Source organism: Monodelphis domestica, chromosome 2 (assembly GCF_027887165.1).
Source record: "Monodelphis domestica isolate mMonDom1 chromosome 2, mMonDom1.pri, whole genome shotgun sequence".
NCBI lineage: Eukaryota > Metazoa > Chordata > Mammalia > Didelphimorphia > Didelphidae > Monodelphis > Monodelphis domestica.
The window spans coordinates 411,928,048-411,947,904 of record NC_077228.1 but is presented as its reverse complement, the minus strand read 5'-3'; the positions used below and the strand labels follow the sequence as shown (position 1 = coordinate 411,947,904).

Sequence of the window (19,857 nt, the reverse complement as noted above, 5' to 3'; positions counted from 1 at the left end):
GTATGATCTATTTTTGTGAATGTGCCATGTGGTGCTGAAAAGAAGGTGTATTCTTTTTTGTCCCTATTTATTTTTCTCCATATGTCTATTAATTCTAATTTTTCTAAGATTTCATTCACCTCTTTTACCTCTTTCTTATTTATTTTTTGATTTGATTTATCTAAATTTGATAGTGGTTGGTTCAAGTCTCCCACTAATATGGTTTTACTGTCTAATTCCTCCTTCAATTCTCCTAGTTTCTCTATTAAAAATTTGGATGCTATACCATTTGGTGCATACATGTTGATTAGTGATATTTCCTCATTGTCTATACTTCCTTTTAGCAGAATATATTTACCTTCCCTGTCCCTTTTGATCAGGTCTATTTGTACTTTGGCTTTGTCAGATATCATGATTGCAACTCCTGCCTTCTTTCTATCGGTTGAGGCCCAAAAGGTCTTACTCCAACCTTTAATTCTAACCTTGTGAGTGTCAACCCGTCTCATATGTGTTTCTTGAAGACAACATATGGTAGGGTTTTGTGTTCTAATCCAATCTGCTATTTGTCTGCGTTTTATGGGTGAGTTCATCCCATTCACGTTCAAAGTTATGATTGTTATTTGTGGATTCGCTGGCATTTTGATGTCTTCCCCTAGTTCTGACCTTTCTTCTTTAGCTTTCTCCTTTTGAACCAGTGATTTACTTTAGGTCGGTCCCCCTAGTCCCCTCCCTTGAGATGCTTCCCTTTCTAGCCCCTCCCTTTTTATGCTCCCTTCCCCTCCCCCCTCTCCTTCCCTCCCTTTTTGTGCTCCCTCCCCCCTCCCCCTCCTTAATTTTCCTTTCTTTCTTGCCCTAATGGATAAGATAGAATTCAGGATCCCACTGGATCTAGATGTTCTTCCCTCTCAGATTTGATTTCACTGAGAGTAAGGTTTAAGTACTTCCACTTCACGCTCTCTTCCTCTCCTTCTCATATGAGAGTTCTTCCCCTCCCCTTCCCATGTGTATCTTTATATGGGAAAGTTTATTCTATTGATTCCCCCCCTATTTCTTGAAGTTAATCTTAGTATTATCACGGTTCCCCCCTCCCTTTTCCTTTTTTTGCCCCAACTTTCCCCAAATCTTCTTGATTCCCCAATCTTTCCCTATGCATGTTTCTTCTAACTACTCTTATGATGATACAATTTATGAGAGTTACACAAAACATTTTCCCCACATATTAATATATATAATTAGATGTAAATGTAGTCCTTATAGAAGAGAGTTTGACTTAAAGAGAAAGATAAGATTTATCTCCTTTTCCCTTTCTTTCATATTTACCTTTTCATGTTTCTCTTGCTTTCTGTGCTTGGATATCGAACTTTCCACAGAGCTCTGGTCTTTTCTTAGCAAATGCTTGGAAATCTTCTATTTTGTTGAATGCCCATACTTTCCCCTGGAAGTATATAGTCAGTTTTGCTGGGTAGTTGATTCTTGGTTGGAGACCCAGCTCTCTTGCCTTTCTAAATATCGTGTTCCATGCTTTGCGGTCTCTTAGTGTGTTAGCCGCTAAGTCATGTGTGATCCTTATGGGAGCCCCCTTGTATCTGAAGCTCTTCTTCTTGGCTTCTTGTAGGATTTTCTCCTTTACTTGGAAGCTCTTGAATTTGGCAATTACATTCCTAGGCGTTGTCTTTTGGGGATTTAGTATAGAAGGTGTTCTATGAATCCTTTCTATTTCTATTTTGCCCCCTTGCTCCAGAACGTGGGGGCAATTTTCTTTTATAATCTCCTCTAGAATAAGATCCAATTTGTTGTTTACCTCTGGTTTTTCTGGGAGACCGATGATACGGAGATTTTCTCGTCTTCCTCTGTTCTCCAGGTCCGTGACCTTCTCAGTGAGATATTTTCTGTTTTCTTCCAATTCATTAATTGTTTGGGTTTGCTTTATTGATTCTTGCTGTTTTATCATCTCACTTTCTTCGAGGTCCTTAATTCTGGTCATTAGGGACTGGATTTGCTTTTCAGCCTTGTCTGCCCTTGTATTGGCTGCTTCGAGTTCTTTTTCCAATTGAGCAGTCTTATCTGTCAGACAGCTGATCTCTTTCTCCCATTTTTCTTTCCAGAAGGTTTCCATCTTTTGGATAAGTTCCAGTTTGAGATCTTCCAGAGCTTGTTGATAGTTTCCATTTTGGGAGGCGTGTTCTGAATTTTTTTGGATTTCCTCTTCATTCTCCTCTTTCCCTTGGGTACTTCCACCATAAAAGTTTTCAATAGTCACTTTTTTCCCTTTCTTCCTGGAGGCTTGATTTTGGGCCATGTGAGCCATCCCTTTGGTGGTTTTATTTCCCTTTCCTTTTTGGTCTGGGGTCTGGGTTATAAGAGTGGTTTTTCTGTGAATTTAGGTTGCTTCAGACTAGTTCTTCCCAGCCTCCGAGCCCAGGTATTCAGCTCCGCCCAGATAATCCGTGCGCCTTGTTCAGCACAGCCCGTCCGAAGTCCGCTGGCTTCTCCAGTGAAAGCGCCCTGAGACGTTTTTTCCTGGCAGTCCCCAGATCCCAAGGACCCTGGAGTGCCCCCCCAGACAGAGACGCTCCCCACTCACTCGCTGTCCCGGTGAGCGCTCAGGTAGCTCACTCTGGTTTAGTGGGGGAGGTGGGGTGGGGGAAGGGCGGCTCAGTTCACTTTTCTGTGCAAGCTTTTCCTTCTTATTTTAGTGTGGAAATGTTCAAGCCCCACGTACCTTTGCCTCTGTGGGGTACTGGGGAGTCCTTCTGTTCCTCCAAAGGTGATTTTATGCTCCTTTGATGTAGTCTATTTCGTTCGGTGCTGGGGAGAGGAAACGTGCGCCGCGTCTAGATTGCAGCCATGATTACCCGGAAGTCCCGGAAATATCCTTTTTGGCAATATTATAAAACGTTATTTTATTGACCTGGACCCAGGCATTCTGTCACTCTAGATTATAACAAAGTTCCATGACAATTTCCATTTATAAGACAGCTTCAGACACATGAATCAGTTGTCAAATCTAGTTTTTTAGGAATGCAAATACTTTCTCCACAACAGCCTTGTCAAGAAGGTGGCATTATTCCCAATTTACAGATTAGAAAATTGAGCCTTAATACGGATAAATGGGGTGCCTATGATCATGTTTCTCTGTTGTAGTGGGAGTCAGAAACCAAGTTTTCTTACTCACAAATCCACCAATCTACTATACCATACCACTTGTATGTGAAGAGTAAATAATAAGCAACCACCAGGTTACACAGTGGATTGAGAGCCAAGTCTAGAAATGGGAGGTCCTGAGTTCAAATCTGTTCTCAGACACTTCCTAACTGTGTGACCATGGGAAAATCACTTAACATCAATTGCATAGCCCTTCCCACCCTTCTGCCTTAGAACTAATACACAGTATTGATTCTAAGATGGGAGATACAGGTTTAAAAAAAAAGAAAAGGGAATAGATTGCATTTTATAGATGATGTACATGTGGTTTGTTGAAAGAGTACATCACATTCATCATCTTTCAATCCTGTTATATAGATATAAGTAATTTTCCCATTTACCTATTGAGGAAACTGAAACCGAGTGGCCAAGAACACAGCTAGGAAGTGGCAGGGCTATACCTCAAACCCAGATCTTACTCCAAGGTCTTTTTACTTATGCCATACTGATATGCATATAAATCAATAAGCCCTAAATAACTACTATATTTGAGACACTGAACTAAGTGCTGGATATTCACCACCACAGAGGCTCTTGTAGAAGAGAAGACTTGCAGGGACTGAAGAAGATTGTAGCATGCACTCAATAGCTATATTTTAGTATTTGATGGGCTATTATATAGAAGAGGGCTTAGACTTTCCTACTTGAATCCAAAAGACAGTTAGGAATAATGGATATTTCAAAGAAGTGAATTTGGTATTGATTCAAGGAAAAATTTCCCAACAATTAGAATTTTTCAAGAGTAGAATGGGCTGCCTTTGAAAAGAAGGGGTTCCTCCTCAGTGGAGGTCTTTCGAAGGTTTAATGACCTTTCTTGAGAAGGAGTCAAAATTCCACTTGTCTAAAGATCTTCAAGTAAAAGCTTGACTGATCATATGTTAGAAGTATTATAAAGGAGATTGCAGTTTAGATATGAGTTGAATGATCTCAAAAATCTTATTTGAAAAAAAAAATTCCCCAATTACATGTCAAAACAATTTCCAATATTTTAAAAATAATTTTGAGTCTTAAAACCTTTCTTGCCCTCCTTTCTCTGGCCCTCTCCATTGAGATGGTAAGCCATCTCATATAGATTGTACATGTGCAGTTATGGAAAACACTTTTTAATATCAATCCTTTTGTGGAAAGGAACTCAAACAAAAAAATTAAGAAAAAGTAAAAAAAGTTTGCTTTGGTCTGGATTCAGATTCTGTAATTTCTTACTCTAGAAATAGATGGCATTTTAAAATCACGAATCCTTGTTATATCTCCCCACTCTAGTTTTTTCAGGAGATTGACATGTCGGGTCTACCCAACAAATCATTCCATATATGGAGTCTATACATTTAGAATTTTCTCACTAGAGGCTATAAAAATAGAAACAATATTGTATATTTTATGGAGGGAGTTATAACAATTTTGAGATTATACGAGTAGGAGAGAGAAAAAAATGATTGATAGGTGCATTGACAAAAAGCTGATTAGGGGGAACTCCCCTTGGCATAAGAGTTTACAATCAGAATAAATGGTGCATTCAACAACCACCCCTCAGTTTAGATTATTATATCCAAAAGTTCACTCTGAATCTCTTGATGTAGTGTGTGGTTTCTGCAAGCATCCTTATAGTATCTTCTCAAAAAGATCCACTTTCCTGGTCCAGGGTGATTATCTTCTCCTGAAATTACTTTAAAAGATCTTAAACTTTGTACTTTTAGGATAATTACACATAATGTTCTTAAAAGTTACAAAAATCATCTTCCCATGTAGATATGAACACAGTAACCTTATTGAATTTTTTTGCTTTCTCTTTCTTGTTTACCTTTTTACCCTTCTTTCTAATCTTGTATTTGAGAGTCTAATTTTCCTTCCAGCTCTGGTCTTTTCATCAAGAAATTCTCTCTTTTTGTGTGCATTTTTGTGACGCTTACAAGTATGGGGGGGGGGGGCAGCTTTATTCACTACATGAGATTGCTAACTCAATGATAAACTTCAGTCCTGGTCTACTCTTTGTGACTCCCCCTCCCCCATTTGGGGTTTTCTTGGTACACATTCTGGAGTGGTTTGACATTTCCTTCTCTGGCTCATTTTACAGATGAAGAAACTGAGGCAAAGAGGGTAAAGTGACTTGCCCAGCTACACAGAGGTAGTGTCTGAGTCAGATTTAAAATTAGGAAGTTGAATATTCCTGCCTCCAGGACCAGCATGCTATCCATACTACCTAGCTTCCCCAATTCAGAGATAATAAATAAAATAAGGTTCATTTTTGATCTCTAAAAGTTTCTAGAAAAAGTATTCTTAACCGAGTCAATGAACAAATTTTAGAATGTTTGAAAACTATATTACAAATACATTTTTAAAGTATTTTGGCCCACTTTACATATAGTTGGTTTCCTTTGTAATCCTATATATTTTATTTTATTCATTTAAAAACAAGAGGTCCATGGGCTTCACCACATTTCCAAAAAAATCAGACCCAAAAGAGGCTAAGAACCTGATCTAGAGGCTCCAGGTGTTGCAACAACAAAAACCATGAGAACTACACTCCCTAGGAGTAAATCCAACACTATTCCCAGCTAGACCTAGACATCATAAAAGGATTTTAAAGGATTGACAGTTGCCTTTCTTCTCTTTCCGGATTATGCTCAGCCAACCTGTGGGTGTGTATTTCTGTGTAACTAAGCAGAAATGAATCACTCCCCCTTTTGTTTCTCAGTGTTCTGTTTCCATTTATTATGTAGACTACATCATGTGTTTTTTTTCACCAGACAACATTTTGTTGTGTGCTCTTTGAACGCTTCCACAGAATGGGTTTCCGGCTTTTCTTTCAGCCTGTTGTCTAGGTATAGCTTTTCATCCTGAATTTATTGGACAAAGCCAGAGATAGAAGACAGTTTCGTTTTAAAATATCTGAAGCAGCCAAGGTGAGGGGTGAGGGGGGAAATATCAATTTCATTAATTGAGTCTTAATAGTTACTAGTGCCATGCCTCATCAGTGAACAATGGGGATCATTAAGTTCCTGCATCCAGAGTGGAGTTCGATTATTCATAAATAGCCTAGGAGTAGGTGGAGTGACATCAGATCACAGAGTGATGTGGCTTTCAACCTAGGCTGTCTACGTAGGAACTGGTTCAGTGAACTCCAGCCCCTCAGGGCCTGACAACGCTGACACTACTTTTCCTGTACTACCCGACAGGAGGGTAGACAAAGCCAAGGAGGTGTCGCCTGATCTCTACCGGACTGCCCGTGACCCGAGGACGAATCGTAGCCTTCAGCATTGCCTGCTTCCTGCCTCGGAAAAGTGGGGAGCCAAATCCAAGCCCCTTGGGTGTAAAGGTGCCAGATTCCAACCGACCTTGCTAGTTCTGAGAGCCTGCATTCTCTCACCTGTCCACGAGGGGGCGGCGCCGCTGCACCCTTTGTGCTAGGCTGCTAGGCTCCAGCCTACGTTTCCCCACACTCCTCCCTTAGGAGTCACTCACCTGTCTGCGCCTGAGAGGCGGGGGACTGGCTAGAGGGAAACAGGGGAAGAGGGCGGAGCGGCTCTCCCAGGACGCGTCACGGGAGCACGATGGCGGAGCAGGGAGCTGGCGGAGGGAACAACATCCATGGGGGGAGCGACCGCTCTTCCTGGAGCGAAACAGGTGAGTAAGTGGCGACCCAGAAGCGCCCTCACTCCTTGCTGAGAGGGCGTCGGGGTAGGGGCAAGAGCTGGGCAGGTATAAAGTGCGGGGAGGTCATTTTGAAACGTTACGAGTGCCTGCGCTCTTCCCCTCCCCCTTCCTTGGAATGTTCCCGGGAATGGGCTTCGGGGCGCGGGGAGTTCGGCTTGGTCCTCCCTTTCTCCCTTAACTGGGGGAGGGAGACCCCGTGGAGGGAGCATGGGGTGGTCGCCGCCACTGACTCCTATAGATGCCGCCGTCATGCTTTGGCATACAGTTGAGGTCATCTTGCCCGTCGCCAATCGATCCTTGCCCTGTCACCTCCTCTTTTCCTGCTAACAGGTGGAAGTCACAGAGAGCGAGCAAAGGAAATGGAGACGGGGTGAATGTGCTCTCCTCCCACCCCAGGGTGTTGGGTTTAATTCAATTAAAGCTGGAAACTGTATCCCTAAAAGAAACTCCGTTCTGGTGTGAATAGGAATCTCATGAACTGAAGGATTAAAATGCTTCTGGGACCGCGATGCGACCCCAGAAGCGGGTTAAGGTACAGATGAGTTTTGTTTCTTGGGTTTTTATTTTGTTTTTAACCCAGAATCACCCTGGATCACGGTATCCCAACCCTGTTATCCAACCAGAGAGGTTAAAGGGCTTACTTAGCCTGGACTTTCTCTTTTCTTTGGGGTTTACAACTGGACACTTACTGACGTCTGAACTTGAGAAGGGAGAAGAGCAAGCACTGTAGGATGATGGTGAAACTGGTTGAAACTTGGTCTTCAGGTTTGACTGAAACCACTAGTTTCCAAACGAGTATACAGAAATTTAGGATTTGGTTGCCCTACACAGCATGGAAAATCACACTTACTGTTTTTTGCTCCACTGGATGCTGCAACAGTGGGAACTGAATTCCGAATCAGCCAAAAATAATCTAGGTCAAAACTTACTTTCTGCCTTGAACTTGTCCTGAGTGAATCTGGATTCTCTTGAAATGTGGTCTGGCTCATCTTTAATGTGTAAACCCCAGGTGGCAAATTATTATTTTGTTTTGGGGTGGAGAAAGGGCATGGGTAATATTTCTCCAGGGATCCTGTGGAGCTGGGTGCAGCTCCCAAGTTCCCATCCTGAGGGCAAGCTAGGAATGGCCTGCTCACTTAATTTAATGTAAATAATGTGTTATTTTAACTCTCTAGAACTTCGAATTTAAGGGAGGAAGGGAATCCTATCTTATTAGGCTTATACATATTATTCATGGCAGGAAATGTTGATCACTTTTTACCATTTCCATGGGAACATCTTGTTCAGAAATGCATGCAGAAGAATAAACTGTGGCAACTATTTCAGTGTCCATAGTCTCTGATAATTGGTGATCTAATGATGAGTAATGAATATTTGGCCCAACCCAGAGGGATACCAGTGAAATATTTTGCTTTATAATGGATGACATGCTATTGTTTTCAATCTCAACAAAAACAATTGCCTATTTCTGTCTGAAAAGATTATACCAAACATACATATATGTGTATGTCTTTCCAGTGTGCTTCATTTTCTGATAATAATTTCAATATTTTAATTTTTAAAAAACTAATAATAATTTAAAACATTAAAATATTAACCTAAATTTTTCTAGTGCTATTCTTTTTAATCTCTGAGTACCTATTATAAGTATGCCAGAGAAATTTTTGCAGATTAGATATAATTTGGATTTTTTTTTTGTCTAGACCTGTGGTAAACTCCCTTTAAGTAGATACTATTTCTTAGGTAACAAAATCTTACAGAATTGCCTATTGCCCTGAGAAGTTAAGTAGCAAAATCAGAATATGTGAGAGAAGATTTGAACCACAATCTATCTGATTCCAGGGTTAGGATGGTTATTCACTTCATCAGGCTGACTCTTAACTATATTTATTTGTCATACAAATGTTTCTTACGATTAGTATTTTGAAAGAAATTAGGTATTTTTTACATGCCAGTACCAGTTTAATGCACATAAAAAGGTCAATGAATTTATCAGAGTTTGATCTTTTAAGTTTGGGAGGTGAAAAAGTTCAGTAAGCAGACTTTGTTGGAGTCGTGTGATAGACATGTGAGCTCAATTTTAGTGATTAATCATCCTGGATACAATACTGGATGTTTTACACACCCAGCAAGTCTTCCTTCTTTTAAAGACTCTGTCTGTGTACCACTCTTTATTCTCTGCTATTCTGTTGCTATTGAAAAGTTCCAATTGCAACCCTAATGGTAAGATCTAGATGAAAGATACATTTGATTACTTTCTTAGTTATGCTTATCAAGAGGATAATCTGTCCTTAAAATTCTCTTTATATCTTGCTTCAAGGATCCTGGTCTAATTTTAAAGTGACTTACTCAATCTTGTGTTACTGGTTTGAAAACAAACCCAATGTATTGAAAATTCAACATAAAATACATAGAACCTTAAATTATACTGGTCTCAAATCATCAGTGGAAGAAGCATGTTAAATAATTTGGAGTAAAAATTTTAGAAAAGGAATATAATGTAAAATATTTATAGTATCTGTTTTTGCCTACATATTTCACAAGTCATTAGTGAGAGAAGAGAAATGAGAGTACTTTTGATAAAAAAAAAAGGCATTCTGTACATTTAGCCCATGTTTACAGAAATTGAAGAGATGTTATCTATGTTATTGGGCATTTCCCCCACCCCCACCCCCTTATGTTAATCTTACTGATAACCAGCAGAGGCAGCATAGTGCAATGGGAATAACTTGATCCTTGTTTTCAGGAAAGCTGGATGTCTCTCTTAGTTTCTCTTCCACTTAACATTATAGTGGACTAGCTTTTAATCTGCTGTAGCAGTTTCTTCAGTTTCTTCAAATAGGATTTGCAATCCTTGAAGTCCTTACCCCACAAGGTTGTGCAGACAAAAAAAAAATCTTTTGAAAGACTTAAAGCACTAAATAGATTTTTTTTTATTTTTAGTCCAAGCTGAATAATTTTTCTTAGAAAGTATCTAATTTTTTAAAAAGGTATGTGCCCAAAGGACTAGGAAAGCTATTAGAATAAAAACACTTATTATTAATAGTTGGGTCAAGTACAAATTTTAACTATTAGTTTTATTAGCTTTGAGGGAAGAAACTAGTCCATCTGTCATTCTGATATCTTTATGGGTTAAAATGTGGACAGTTAAGAATTCAGAAAACACAGTAGAATTAATTAGTTATTGATACCACCAGATTTCACCACTAGAGGATCTCATGTACTTTCCATGTTTCTTGTCTCTGGAACTAAGAGTAGTTAGTGATTATTTACAGAAATGGCTCAGCTGAAGCTGCATGTACCATATGCACTGAGTCAATAGAAAGACAGTATTAAAGATTAATTTGAAGATCTAATTTGTCTTTCCAAAGAAATCTGATGATTTAAAATTTATTTCTTGATAAATTTTACTACCATATTTTGTCACATGAAAGAATAATAAATTAATTTTATCCATGAATATAACTAATATTCTTTTCAAAAAGTTTATTACTTTGAGAGTTTTTAATTCAGTTTTTTAATTTTGGAAAGCCCATTTGCTATGGAGTCAAGAAGATGGCATTTAGACTGCTCTAAGGACTTTTACCACCTACTTGCCTGCATCCTTGCTTCCACTATGTTCGCCTTCCCTCTCTCCCCTTTCCAAATTTCTCCCTTATAATGTAAACTCCTTGAGAGATAAAGAGTATTTTGTTTGATTGTTTTTGTATTCCAGGCATCCCAGCACTTAACATGGGGTCTGGAACATAGTAATTGCTTAATAAATGTTCTACTCATATATTCATAGCACACATGTCATAGAGCAATTGATTATTATTATTATTATTATTACAAGAGCCACTTTGGTTCCCTATATCTTTAGGGTAAATTTCACTCAAGTAGAAATTGATCCTAAATTAACTACCTTTTTGGTAAAAAGAGCATATGATTTTTAGTAGTTTAATATTTTTTTTTAAATTTAGGGCCAGAAAGAACTGCAAAGGTCATTTAGGCTAATCTTCTCAGTTATTATTTTTTCATTGATTCTTTTTTAGACAGATGAGTGAACAAACCCAGAGTGTTTTATGACATGCCAGACCACAGAGGCAGTCAGCATTTGAAGTGGGCTTTGAATTCAGGTCTTTTGACTCACGGATCATAGTTCTATCTCTTGATTCACATTGCCTCCATGTTTTTTATATTTATGTATTATATTCCATATGTAATTTATATGCTGTATTCCATTCAAACATCTCATATGAAGCACCTACTATTTGTCTAGCACCTCTGAGGCATTGGGATATAAAAAGAAAAATGAAATTGTCATCAAGTGAGGAATATAACACATACACAACATAATACAGAATACACAGGAAGTAAATATAAATAAATTTCTAAGGAGGGAGGTGGAGAAGATAATACCTGAGCTGGAACTTGAAAGATGCAAGATTTCCAAGAGATAGAAGTATGGAGAGATAGTGCTGTATTAAGTGAATCTTTTCATAAAACAACAAGGATTTGGGAGGTTGCTAAACATAGTGTGTAATGATGAGTGTCTGGTAGTTTCTGTATGCCATGAGGAAAGAAGGATTATAAAAGAAGCAAGATATGACATGAGGCGAGTTGTTCTGTTCCTTTAAAACAAAATCATTTATTAAATTTAATATCATCACTTGTGATCTCACTAATGAAAGTGCACATCAACATACACCAAGTAATCTTCAAACAAAAATTCCATTCACTTGAAAAACATGAAGCAGGCAAATAGGTAGTTATATTTCTCATGCCATGACATGTTTTGTGCAAACAAGATGTGGGGATTTTCATAGTGTTAGAACTCAGGATAAAGCCTGCAGGATGATTGACATAAAATTTCAAGTGAATTAATAAACAAATATGACTATTGTCCTTTTTCCAAATTAAAAAACTAAGTGGAGAAAAAATTTAAAGGAATTCAAAGTTAGGAGTCCAGATCATTGCTTTAACTTCCTTGCTCAAAATATGTTATCATTCAGTTGTTTGGATAGCTCTTTTGTCTCCTTCAATAGTTGACTGGATGTCATGGCAAGTGGGAGGATATATCATTAGAAGAATGTGCATGTGTGAAATATTAAAATACACTTAAGTTTCTGAGGTATATTTCCTAATCCTTCCTACTTTCTAGTTATTTTGAGAGGAGGAGAGGGATTGGACCTTTGATTTCATTGGTATAAGACATTCTCAGAAGAGGAAACTCCTTTTACCAATACAGATTGGCCCCTTCTTTATAACTTAAGGTCTTAGTTGCTTGGGATGCTGAGAAATTAAATGATTTGCCCAGTGTCACACAGCTGGTATGCATTAGAAGTGGCACAACTCTCTGGAAATAAATCTAATAGCATTTGTAATTAAATAATAATTTTAATAACACAAACATAATCTGAATTAAGAGCATATTATTTATACTTATACTCTTCTGTTCTAATTTGTATTTGGCATATTTATTACTATGTTTTCTCACCCAAACTCTTAGATAAGAGGCAGTGTAGAGAGAGGAAGCATCAGAAGCAAGAAAGCTGGTTTCAGCATTCTGCCTTTGACCAATACTTATTGTATGACTTTGGGTGAGTCGCTAAATCTCTCAGGATCTCCACAACTCTGTAAGACTATAAAGTGAAGAACAGTTGCTAATTTGTATTCGTCAAAGGCATTTCCTCATGGGATAGGGGGGAGTTCTCTACATCAATAAAATCAAACAAACTAAATTTTTATAAAAATTATACACTTCCTGAGGATAAGGACTGTATTATTTATTTTTATCATTCCTCCAGTATCCTGGACATTGAAAGTACTTAATAAGTGCTTGTCGAATGATGTTGATGAACAATTAATTAAGAACAATAGTCAATATTGTAAAATTTAAAATTAAATCTCAAATAATAAAAAATATTATATTTTATTTTAGGAGGTTTATTAAATGATCATTAGAAATAAAGGAATAAAGAGCATACAAAATGAAAACCACATGCCCATGGCTGGTTAGCCATTTTCAAAATTCCCACCTTACCACCATCACTGCTGATTGCTGCATCATGCCCAAAGAGGAGGCAGAGCCTCAAACCCCCTCACTTATCCTCTGTCTACAGGAAGTACATAATGATAGGAAGTCAGTGGGCTCTCAGGAAATGTAGTTCTTTTTTAGGGTAACAGATTTTCAATTATGCAATATTAATCAGATTATTACTAGGCACTATTTTTATGGAGGGCATCATGAAGAATACTAAAGTGGGCAAGACAAGTCCTTGCCTTCAAAAAAGTTTCAGTGTGGTAAAGAATTTTAGATCTATGAAAAAAACGGAGGTAGGTAATGGGGCAGATAAGTGGCACAGGGAATGGAGCACCAAACCTGAAGATAGGAAAGAAAACCTGAGTTCAAATTTGGCCATAGATGCTTAGTAGCTGTGTGACCCTGGGCAAGTCACTTTACCCTGCTTGCCTCAGTTTCCTCATCTGTAAAATGAACTGGAGAAGGAAATGGCAAACCACTCTAGTATCTTTGTCCAGAAAACTCCAAATCAAATGGTGTCATGAAGAGCCTGATGCAACTGAAAATGGATTTAACAACAAAATAACATTATGACAAGTCCTATAAAATTGATACAAATTGTAATAGAAGTATTGGGGCAGCTATGTGGTTCAGTGGATAGAGTGCCAGGCCTGGATTTGGGAGAACCTGAGTTCAAGTTTGGGCTCAGCTAGCTGGTCACACTAGCTTTGTGATCCTGGGTAAGTCACTTAAGCCCAATGCCTCTTCTGCCTTGGAACTGATACAAGTATCAATTTTAAGGCAGAAGGTATGGATTTTTTTTTTTTAAGCATAGAGAGGGGGCAACTGGGTATTTCAATGGATTGAGAGCCAGGCCTAGAGATGGGAGGTCCTATGTTCAAATCTGGCCTCAGACACTTCCCAGCTGCGTGACCCTGGGCAAGTCATTTGACCCCCATTGACTAGCCTTACCATTCTTCTGCCTTGGAACCAATACATAGTATTGATTCCAAGATGGAAGAGTTTTTTTTAAAAAAAGCATAGAAGAAGGGGAGGGATCCCTTTGCCTGAGATGATCATTTAAGACATCATAGATGATAGTTGTTTTGACAAATGAGAAAGACTTCCATTTTCTGGGCAATTTTAGATTTGTTAAAGTGCTGGGAATTTCATACATGTTCAGGAGAGAAGCCAGAGTATCACATAAAAGAATGAGAAGGAAAAGGGACAATCCAAGAGACAGGAAGAGAACCAATATATCTTATTGAAGAAGCAAAGAAAACAAAATATTTCAAGGAAAAAAAAAGGGTAGTTAAAAGTTTCAAGTGCTGAAATAAGATCAGAGAAAACAAACATAAAGAAAAGGTCATAGAATTTATGATTGGGAAGTCTTGGTGACATTTACAGGTTGGTTTCAGTAGACTGATAGAGAAGGACAAAAGCCAGTGTAAAATGTTAATATGTGGATGACAAAAGACAGAAGCACCAAATAAAAAGAGAAGAAAGTGAATCAAAGGAATAGGAAGATTAAAGAAATATTTTTCATAGAACCTAGAACTAGAAAAGGATCTCAGAGGTTATCTAGTGCAACTCCTTCATTCTACAGCTGAAGAAACTGAAGCTTAGGGAAGTTAAGTATATTGCTCAAAGTCACCCAAATAGCTTCCAATGGTGGGATTTGAGTCCAGGGCTTCTGATTTATGAGCAGAACAGGAGAGACCTAAGCATGTTTATAGACAATGGGAATGGAGAGAGAGAAAGAGACAGACAGACAGACAGATAGAGACAGACTGACTGACTTAAGGATAGAATCAGAACCTAAGTAACTAGGAATTAGTCCATGGGAAGGAGAAATTCTCCCTTACTTTGTTTCTTTGAGAAAAATAGATAGATATTTTGATAGATAGATGTACATAGATATTTTGAAGCAGTGGGGTAACCAGAGGTGGACTGAGAGAGATGAGATACATACAGAATGGAGTAGATAGCCTCACCTTTAATAAGTACTTCAGTAGGATACTAGTTAAGACATGGTCCAAAAAAGTTGAGTGTAGAGTTCAGGCAGGAGAAGAAAACTTTCATTTTGGAAAAATGGTGTTCAATTTTTCCAAAAGGTAAACATCCCCCAAATTCAGAATTTTGATCTGCTGTTCATTGAACTCCAGGAGTTCTCTAATACCGCTAGGATCAAAAATATAAATTCCTCTGACATTGAAAGCCTTCACAAGTTGACTCCCGCCTTATTCTGCAGTACTCCTCTTTGCCTCAGTTTTTTCAACTATAAAATGGAACAATAGTAGCCACTTCCTCTCAGATGTGTTATGAGGATCAAATGAGATATTTGTAAAAGTGCTCACTTTAGTGCATGTCTAGCACATAGTAGGCACTATATAAATGCTTTCCTTTCCCTTTTCTCTTTGCATAGTCTACATAAAGTCCAGGAATACCCCTTTTCTTGATGTTCTGCACACATGGAATCTTATCTCCTGTCTCTGCCTGTGTACAGGCTGGTCCCAAAGCCCAGAACTTCCTCCCTCTATTTCTCCTTAGTGCCTCTTAGAATGGCCAATTTCTTTCAGAGCTCAGCTCAAGTACCACTTTTTTACAGAAGGCTTTTTCTGATTACTTCCCCCACCTTCCCACCATTGCTAGTTCTGGCTCCCTTCTCTACAAATTATCCTGTATTTATTCTGAGTATGCTTACATGTGTTCAAACTGTCTCCCATAATAGAATGTAGGCTCTTCAGAGGCACATAGAATTTTATTTTTGTTTTTGTAACCCCAGTGACCAGACATAGTCAGCTCATGATAAATAAATGAATGCTTGTTGGTTCATTGAAAGGAGGTAAAAAGCTTTTAGTTAGATTGCTACCTTGACATCTAGATTTTAAAGCCTTAGGGTTTCTGGGTTTAAGCATTCCTCTGACCCTGGCAGTCCCAGCAGGTCAGTATTATCTCATTGACCTATTTTCATTCTTCGCTGCCTGTTCTCTGTTTGTACTATTCCAAGCTATAACCTCAGGAAACAAGACACAGTAGATCTCCAACTGCCAGTAGTTTTTTATATTTGCATAATTAGAGCCTTCTAGAGAAATCATTGCTCAATGAAAGTCTGGTAGAGAATACAGACACTGTGCTACCCAATGCAGATAAATAGGCCTTTGGATACCCTAAGTGACTGGAGCTGGGCTTGTAGGCATTTTGATTTCTGAAGGTTGAAATATACAAATAGAAAACGATTTCTTAGACAAGAAAAGCATTAAAGGTGCTGCAAATACACCTCTGACTTTATAAGACTTACTGTTCCCTTATTTTTATCTTGATCTTTTATTCTGTGCTGTAAACACAAATATTTTCCCCTGTGCCTAATATCCCCATATTTAAAAAAATCTAAAACTCTAGACAATCTTTCCTGATAGTTGTGACTATATAGAAAGTTGTATTATCTCCAAGAGTTCTGTATCAGTGCAATTTAATATGTATTTCTTTGCATATTTTTCTAGTCTGTGACCTTTGCTTCTCTCTGGAGCCTACCATGATGAATAATGGGTCTGCTTTTTTTTAAAACTACTTTTCATGCTTATTGAAAACCATGGTATTTTTTTCAAATAAATTAATGTATATTAAAACATTATATAACCATAAAAAGCTTTATATTCTTCCAATTCCTTCTGTCTCTGTTTTCTAACTTTAGATCATTATTTCCATAATAGGATATATAACACATAATTTAAAATGGAGGTACTTCATCATGTGACCTGTTTTGTTTGGGAGTCCAGAGTCTTAAGTCTTTGCTTATAGCAATTAGAAGCCTAAGCATTTAGTATCATTCCAATACTTACATGGATGACTTACTTGGTGGAATCTATATGGGTACCTCCCTCCACCAATGCAAATTGAAATCCCTACAGGCTTAATGAATATCTGTGGCAAAAAAAAAAAGGAAGGAAGGAAGAAAGGAAGAAAGGAAGGAAGGAAGGAAGGAAGGAAGGAAGGAAGGAAGGAAGGAAGGAAGGAAGGAAGGAAGGAAGGAAGGAAGGAAGGAAGGAAGGAAGGAAGGAAGGAAGGAAGGAAGGAAGAAAGGAAGAAAGAAAGAAAGAAAGAAAGAAAGAAAGAAAGAAAGAAAGAAAGAAAGAAAGAAAGAAAGAAAGAAAGACAGACCAAGTGGTTAACCTGGTAATATGTCTCTCTGAATTTAGGCAAGCTTTAAAGAACTAAAGCCTGTCACCATATTCATCCTTGTGAAGCCTTTCAATTTTGATGTAAAACCAGCCAGAACTTGAAGTTCATTAACAGAGCTTTCAAAACTCAGTGTCACCATTGTGCCATGAATAAAAAAGTAAGGATTTTGTAGTACCAATCTTTCTGACTCAGTTTTGCTTATGTTGGTTTCTGAAAAGGAAAAAAAAATCACAGATAGTATTATTGATCATTGGTTATTTGGTCACCAAACATGGTATAGACTTATATAGGGAAGAATTAATTCAGATGCTCCCTTATGAAATCTAATTTTAAATATTGTTTAGATCACCAATTGAAACTAGACACTAATTTTTTCCCTTCAATTTGGTAATCATAGGCTCATAAATTTAAATCTGGAAGGGACCTCAGAGGTTATCTAGTACACACTTCTCATTTTATAGTTCCAAAGAAGTTAAATAAATTATTAGAGATCTGCTTTGAGCAGAGCACTGAGCTAGGCACTAGAGAAGATACAAAGATGATATAAGGAGCTACCATCATGTTGCTTAGAATCTTATGAGGCATAAGGGAGAATATGAAGCATACTTAACTGAAGGACATAAATATATGAGAGATAAAACTCTCCCTTTGGGCTTTGCAGAGGGGAAGGTGATGCATTTAAAACACTCCATATACTGTTGTGTCTGATTGATGTCTGTTACTTTGATCAACTGAGTTTTTTTTTCTTTCTTTTGTTTTCTGTTATTAGGGATTTCTCTCTGGGGATATGGGGAAAGATATGGGGATATTAGAAAATATAGATAAAGTAAAAAAATATATCAATAAACATGTAAGTGTGTGGGAGGTACAAATAAAGTGCTTTTCAAGACTTGAAAAAGAAAAGATTTTTCCTGACTTGGGGAATCAGATCATGGTAGAATATATATAGTATTAAACTTGAAATAGACTTAGAATCAAATCATGCCACAGGAATTAGAATATATCTATCTATCTGTCTACCTCTTTACCCTTCTGTCTATCTGATAGTTTACCATTTTCTTCAGCTCATTTTATAGTAGAGAAAACTGAGGCAAATAGGATTAAGTGACTTGCCTGAGGCAAATAGGATTAAGTGACTTGCCTAAGGGTCACACATAGACAGTCTGAGGATGGATTTGAACTCAAGAAGAGACATCATCCTGACTCCATGCCTGGTACTCTATCCATCCTGCCACCTAGTATCCAGCAAGGAAATACAATTAAGCAAAAATATCTGATATAGTAACTGCATCAGACAAGGTTTACAAACATTCTGTTACTGTGGTCTCTAACACAAGAATTCTTAACCTTTTTTGTCATGGACCCTTTTTGACAGCCTGCTAAAACCTATTTACTACTTCACAGATTCCCTAATGGCATCCATGGGTTTTAGATTAAAAATTGAAGGAGGAGAGAGATTTATCTGGCTATCTGTTTTCTAGGATCACCATTACTTTTTCAGTAACTCAGGGCTTGGCTTCCTTTAAATGATCTTTGATTTTTTTATGGTCCTTTTTACACTCCTGATTTTACTCTGCATTACATACAGATCTTTATACTTTTCTGAATTCTTATTCATCACTTCTTACTCTCTAACACTATCCTTTCACATTTACATATCATAGGGATTTCTCGCCCCCATTGTTTCCCCAGTCAACCATTCTCAGTTCTCAAAGAGAGTAGCTGGTTATATAATTTCAGGCAAGACATCCAATCTCTTAAAATCTCAGGTTTTTTTTCCTCTGTAAGAGGAAGGCATTGGACTAGAATAGCCTTAAGGTTCCTTCTATCTTTAAATCCTATGTCCAGCCTATAAATGGAAAGCATTCCCCTTCATGAAGTCTCCTGCAAGTGTCACCCACAGCCTCTTAAGGACCTCTAGTAATGGAAAACATCTAAGGCAGTTTATTCCACTTTCAGGCAGCCTCATTATTTGGAATATTTTCTTTAGAGCAAAAACTAAAATATGGGGGCAACTAGATAGCTTAGTGGATTGAGTGCTAGACCTGGAATTGGGAGGTCTGGGGGTTCAAATGAGGCCTCAGACCCTTCCATCTGTGTAACCCTCGGCATGTCACTTCATCCCAATTGCTTAGCCATTGCCACTCTTCAGATACTAAGACAGAGGGTAGGGTTAAAAAAACAAATTCAAAAACTAAAATAGACCTTTCTGTCTCTGCTTCCCATTGCTTTGAGATCTGTTTTCTGGACTCACTCACGTAGTCCAGAAATTTGAAGTCCAGGACTTCAAATGTATGATAATACCTATCATGTCTCCCCCCAAATCAGGGGCCCTCAATCAGGGTATTTGTGTCATGGAACCCTTTGACAGTGAAGCCTGTGGACCCCTTCTCAGAGTAATAGTTTAAATAATTGAATGCTAAATTTTAATCAATGATCAGTGAAAATAAAGGTGTAACTTTTCCCATACAATTTTATGAACCCCTCCAAATTGTGTCTTTGTACCCCTCAGAATTTGTGGAAACCTGGTTAAGGACCTCTGTTCTAAACTTCTTTTCCAAACAAAACATTCCAGTTCTTTTATTAAGTATTGTTTCCAAAGCAGAAGAGCAATAGGGGCTAAGCAATTGGGATTAAGCCCAAAGGTCACATAGTTAGGAAGTGTCTGAGGTGAGATTTGAACCCTAGAGTTTCCATATCTAGACCCTGGGCTCTATCTCCTTAGCCATCTAGCTGCCCCTTAATACAGGGATGTCAAACTCTTTTGCAATCTGCAAAACTTCCCAATGAGGCCTGAATGAGATTAAAATACAATTCAGAAGTGTTTAACAAAATAA

The 19,857-nt window shown here is 37.9% G+C and overlaps 1 protein-coding gene across 6 annotated transcripts in view; it reads left to right on the top strand.

The window, feature by feature from the left end:
* The first annotated feature begins 5,871 nt into the window (after positions 1 to 5,871).
* The window catches only part of MAP7 (microtubule associated protein 7), a 249,148-nt gene continuing 235,162 nt past the window's right edge, over positions 5,872 to 19,857 (top strand). For all 6 annotated transcript variants that reach the window (XM_056818865.1, XM_056818860.1, XM_007484613.3 and 3 more), the window contains exon 1: positions 5,872 to 6,804. In XM_056818865.1, the coding sequence (XP_056674843.1) occupies positions 6,732 to 6,804 (73 nt within the window). In that variant the 5' untranslated portion in view covers positions 5,872 to 6,731. The remainder of the gene's footprint in view (positions 6,805 to 19,857) is intronic.